Genomic DNA, 5,241 nt, shown 5'->3' on the forward strand with positions numbered 1-5,241 from the left:
TACGGCAACTGAAGAAATTCAATCTGCCAAAGACAATGATAGTGTACTTCTACACAGCCATCATTGAGTCCATCCTGACCTCCTCCATCACCATCTGGTACGCTGTTGCCACCGCCAAGGACAAGGGCAGACTACAGCGTGTCATTCGGTCTGCAGAGAGGGTGATTGACTGCAATCTCCCATCTCTTCAGGACCTGTACACCTCCAGGAACCTGAGGCGTGCAGGTAAGATTGTGGCTGATCCCTCACACCCCGGACACAAACTCTTCGAGACACTCCCCTCTGGCAGGAGGCTGCGGTACCAAAACCTCATGCCACAAGAACAGTTTTTTTCCCATCTGCTGTCAGCCTTATCAACAAGGCCTGGAACAACAAGAGGTAGTCACCTGAAATTGTTTTCCAACAGTCTTGAAGGAGTTCTCAGAGGTGTTTAGCACTTGTTGGCCCCTTTGCCTTCACTCTGCGGTCCAGCTCACCCCAAACCATCTCGATTGGGTTCAGGTCTGGTGACTGTGGTGGCCAGGTCATCTGCCGCAGCACTCCATCACTCTCCTTCTTGGTCAAATAGCCCTTACACAGCCTGGAGGTGTGTTTGGGGTCATTGTCCTGTTGAAAAATAAATGATCGTCCAACTAAATGCAAACCGGATGGGATGGCATGTCGCTGCAGGATGCTGTGGTAGCCATGCTGGTTCAGTGTGCCCCAACAGTGTCACCAGCAGAGTGTCACCAGCAAAACACCCCCACACCATCACACCTCCTCCTCCATGCTTTACAGTGGGAACCAGGCATGTGGAATCCATCCATTCACCTTTTCTGCATCTCACAAAGACGGCGGTTGGAACCAAAGATCTCAAATTTGGACTCATCAGACCAAAGCACAGATTTCACTGGTCTGTCCATTCCATGTGTTTCTTGGCCCAAACAAATCTCTTCTGCTTATTGCCTCTCCTTAGCAGTGGTTTCCTAGCAGCTATTTGACCATGAAGGCCTGATTCGCCATTGATAAAGCAAGAAATTCCACTAATTAACCCTGATAAGACACACCTGTGAAGTTAAAACCATTTCAGGTGACTACCTCTTGAAGCTCATTGAGAGAATGCCAAGAGTGTGCAAAGCAGTAATCAGAGCAAAGGGTGGCTATTTTGAAGAAACTAGAATATAAAACATGTTTTCAGTTATTTCACCTTTTTTTTTTGTTAAGTACATAACTCCATGTGTGTTTATTCATAGTTTTGATGCCTTCAGTGAGAATCTACAATGTAAATAGTCATGAAAATAAAGAAAACGCATTGAATGAGAAGGTGTGCCTGTACTGTATATTTATACTGTTATATTTTTTACTTTTTAATAGTTTATTTTAAGAAGATTTGTCATGCACCAACATCACCAAAACAAATTCCTTGTATGTGTAAAATCATACTTGGCAATAAAGCTTTTTCTGATTCTGATTCTGATGAAGGGGTAGGGGAAGAAGGGTGAGGGATGAATGGATGAAGAGAGAAATCTGGGTCATGGATAGATGGAATGTGATGCCAATATGGAGAAAGGAGGGAAGCTGGGGGGGGGGGGGGGATCTTAGTGGGAGGAGCTGTGTGTTCAAATGTTCTTGGATTTTCTGTTACAGTGCTAAAGGAACTGCAAGAGAAAAGCTGCTCATCAGTGTTTCTGATGTCTGTCAGATCATTGCAGATGTACATGAGATATGAAGGGGAAGACCAGTGGCTGAGAATATTTATGACGTGGTCGGGGATTCCCTGCCAGGAACTGGTTCCAAAGTTGAATGAATGTCCAGAGTACAGTTCAGGGTGCCTTCTGGATCTGGATAAGATTTGGCAGAAGTGGTGGTGAAACCACTGGCCACTTGGCTCATTTCTGAGACCATCAGAAGATCTTGGGGGGAAGCTAGTCCTACTTTGTAATCACAGATAGGTTTGCATGTACTTAGGAATCAGTCTAGTCAAAACAGGTACTTGGTTTGAGGTAAACTGAACTGGTTACCCTTGCTGGATTAGAGGCGGTAGAAGCCAGTAGGAACATGCACTGCATGAAAAGTGGCATCCGTCAATTATCTTCACTGTAAATTGCCATGGAAGTTCTCTCTCAGCCCCTGTAACCGTGAGGTGTTAAAATGCAAATGTAATGCTGCAAGCTATACAAATGCAAATAAGAAATGTGTGTGTGTGTGTGTGTGTGTGTGTGTGTGTGTGTGTGTGTGTGTGTGTGTTCTGTGCCTACAGAATACAGACAAACATTTTTTTTTTCATGAGTATTTAAAAGTGTGTTTAAGTAATTTTCTAGGTTACATACAGGATAAGTGTCCTGACTCTCTTCTCTTTCTCTCACTCTTTCATTTTCCACTTAAATCCACTAAATCAAATTGTGAAAATTAAAGCATCTACAGTTCTTGGACACAACACAATTTTTTGTATTTTGCCACCACAACACCAGATGAAAAATGGTTGCGTGATTAGCTTGCAAAATTCCAGCAAGGTAAGTCCACTGATGATTCTTTAAGTCGGAATAAAAATGGAACACACCAAAGTAACTTTTCTTTTTTTAATTTTCGATGATGTCAGTTTAAAGAAGTTTACATGTTTTATAAAATATGCAGGTACAAAAATAGAAAATCAAAATACCTAGCAAAATCACAGCATGTTTTTCTTTCTACGTAACAAAAATTGTCTTGCGAGAAATTCCAAGAGCACGACCTCGCATATGATTGGACACCTCCTGTCTTTGTGGTGCACAGATGACCAATAACAGGAGAGTTGCCATCCAATCGCATGATCACTCACCCATGTGATTGGAGTTGCTATCCAATTGCATGAGTGTTTCCTTTTAAAATGCCTGTGGAGTCATGTTGTTCTTGTCCACTGAGTTAATGTGCTCGGTGAAGGCTTGCACTTCTTGGCTTTGGATTTTTACCCATGTGTCATCCACATATCTGTACCAATGACTTGGTGTTGTTCCTTTGAACGAGTTCAGGGCCATTCTTTCCATGTTCTCCATGTACAGATTAGCCACAATGGGGGATACTGGTGAACCCATCGCACACCCATGTTTTTGCCTGTAAAACCTCCCCCTAAATTGAGAATAGGTGGTTTTTAAGCTCTCTCCAGTGCTAAACCTCCCCCTTCAAACCTCACGTATGGGGAAAGAAAAGCCGTGACATCACTGAGCAAGGACGAAAACATCACAATCTTGCCAGCAGACAAAGGTAGATGCACGGTAATTCTAAACACAAACGATTACCAAGACAAGATTCTTTCACTACTCAATGACAGTAACACATATGAATGCCTGAAACGAGACCCAACCAGCGGGTACAAGAGAACAATCATAGAATATCTGCAAAGTTTACAGAAAGACGGAGCCATTGACCATTTACAATATCACAGGTTATACCCACAAGAGTCCACCCCAGGCATCTATGGACTCCCAAAAATACACAAAGAAGGAGTGCCTCTCAGACCTATTGTCAGCAGCATCAACTCTGTGACATACAACATTGCTAAGTTTGTGGCCAACATCTTAGCACCACTGGTTGGCAAAACGCCACACCACATCCAGAACTCAATGGACTTTGTAAATAAGGTCCGGGGCTTAAAACTAGACCCATCAGAAACAATGGTTTCCTTCTATGTCACATCATTGTTCACATGCATTCCAACTCAGGATGCAGTGGAAACAGTGAGGCGGCAGTTGTTACAAGACAACACTTTGCAGAACAGAACTACCCTTAACCCGGAGCAAATATGCCATTTACTGGAACTCTGCTTAAAAACTACCTATTTTCAATTGAGGCGGAGGTTTTACAGGCAAAAACATGGGTGTGCGATGGGTTCACCAGTATCCCCCATTATGGCTAATCTGTACATGGAGAACATGGAAAGAACGGCCCTGAACTCGTTCAAAGGAACAACACCAAGTCATTGGTACAGATATGTGGATGACACATGGGTAAAAATCCAAAGCCAAGAAGTGCAAGCCTTCACCGAGCACATTAACTCAGTGGACAAGAACATCAAATTCACTCGAGAGGATGTCAAGGACATGAGTTTGCCTTTTTTGGACTGTGATGTCCACATTGGAGACAACAGGAGCCTCCATATTGGGGTTTACAGAAAACCTACTCACATAGACCAGTACCTCCTTTTTGACTCACATCACCCACTGGAACACATACTAGGTGTAAGCAGAACTCTCCAGCACAGAGCTGATAATGTTCCAACCAGCCAACAGGCCAGAGACAAGGAACACAAACACCTGAGGGATGCTCTCAAAACTTGTGGATATCCTAGCTGGTCTTTTGTGAAAAGTTCAGCTGCTTCCAGAAAGAACAGGGTGACAGAGGAAGAAAAGAGAGACAGACGGCATAACATTGTCATTCCATATGTGTCTGGTGTATCAGAGAAACTCAGGCAAATCTTTAACAAACACAAAATCCCGGTACATTTCAAACCCGGGAACACTCTCAGACAAAGGCTGGTGCACCCCAAAGACCGGACACCTCATACTCAGAAGAACAATCTGGTGTATGCAGTCCAGAGCAGTGAGGAATGCACAGACTTATATATTGGGGAAACAAAACAGCCACTGAGCAGACGCATGGCACAACACAGAAAAGCTAACTCTTCAGGTCTAGACTCAGCTGTTTACCTGCACCTCAAGAAGGAAGCACACTCCTTTGAGGATAAAAATGTGCATATTCTGGACAGAGAAGACAGATGGTTTGAAAGAGGAGTGAGAGAAGCCATCCATGTCGAGGTTGAAAAACCATCTCTGAACAGAGGGGGAGGTCTGAGACACCACCTATCTCCCACATACAATGCTGTACTTTCATCTCTTCTAAAGAGATTCAAAAACTTAGCCTCTGAAAATAAACAACAAAGCCATTCACACATGGCTCAAGGAGCCTCCCAATGACAACAATGGGACACTAACAAGGCAGACGACTGTCGTTGACACCCAAGGGTCGCACCCTACCCCACCTTTCACCATTTCATCTCAGATCACAAACAGGAGTATTTATGCCTCACAGATACCTGGTAGCCACAGAATGATTTTCTGCAGGTAAATTTAGCAGCTCCACCAGAATTTGTTTATATATGCAAACCCTCATCTTCAGGCAGGGAAGATGGTCTTGCGCTGTTCTATCGCAAGTATAAATCTAATGCCACTCAGTTCTCCTGTGAACTGTTGGCTGTTAAGATGGATAAACCTTTATACACCAGTATTG

At 43.6% G+C, this 5,241-nt stretch overlaps 1 protein-coding gene across 1 annotated transcript; it reads left to right on the top strand.

Annotated features, from left to right (window-relative positions):
* The first annotated feature begins 3,027 nt into the window (after nt 1-3,027).
* LOC139336506 (uncharacterized) lies at nt 3,028-4,928 on the top strand. Its single transcript, XM_070970640.1, has 2 exons — nt 3,028-3,040; nt 3,112-4,928. The coding sequence occupies exons 1-2, from the start codon at nt 3,028-3,030 to the stop codon at nt 4,926-4,928; spliced, it is 1,830 nt and encodes a 609-aa protein (XP_070826741.1).
* Nucleotides 4,929-5,241: the final 313 nt, after the last annotated feature.

This window comes from Chaetodon trifascialis, chromosome 9 (genome assembly GCF_039877785.1).
Source record: "Chaetodon trifascialis isolate fChaTrf1 chromosome 9, fChaTrf1.hap1, whole genome shotgun sequence".
NCBI lineage: Eukaryota > Metazoa > Chordata > Actinopteri > Chaetodontiformes > Chaetodontidae > Chaetodon > Chaetodon trifascialis.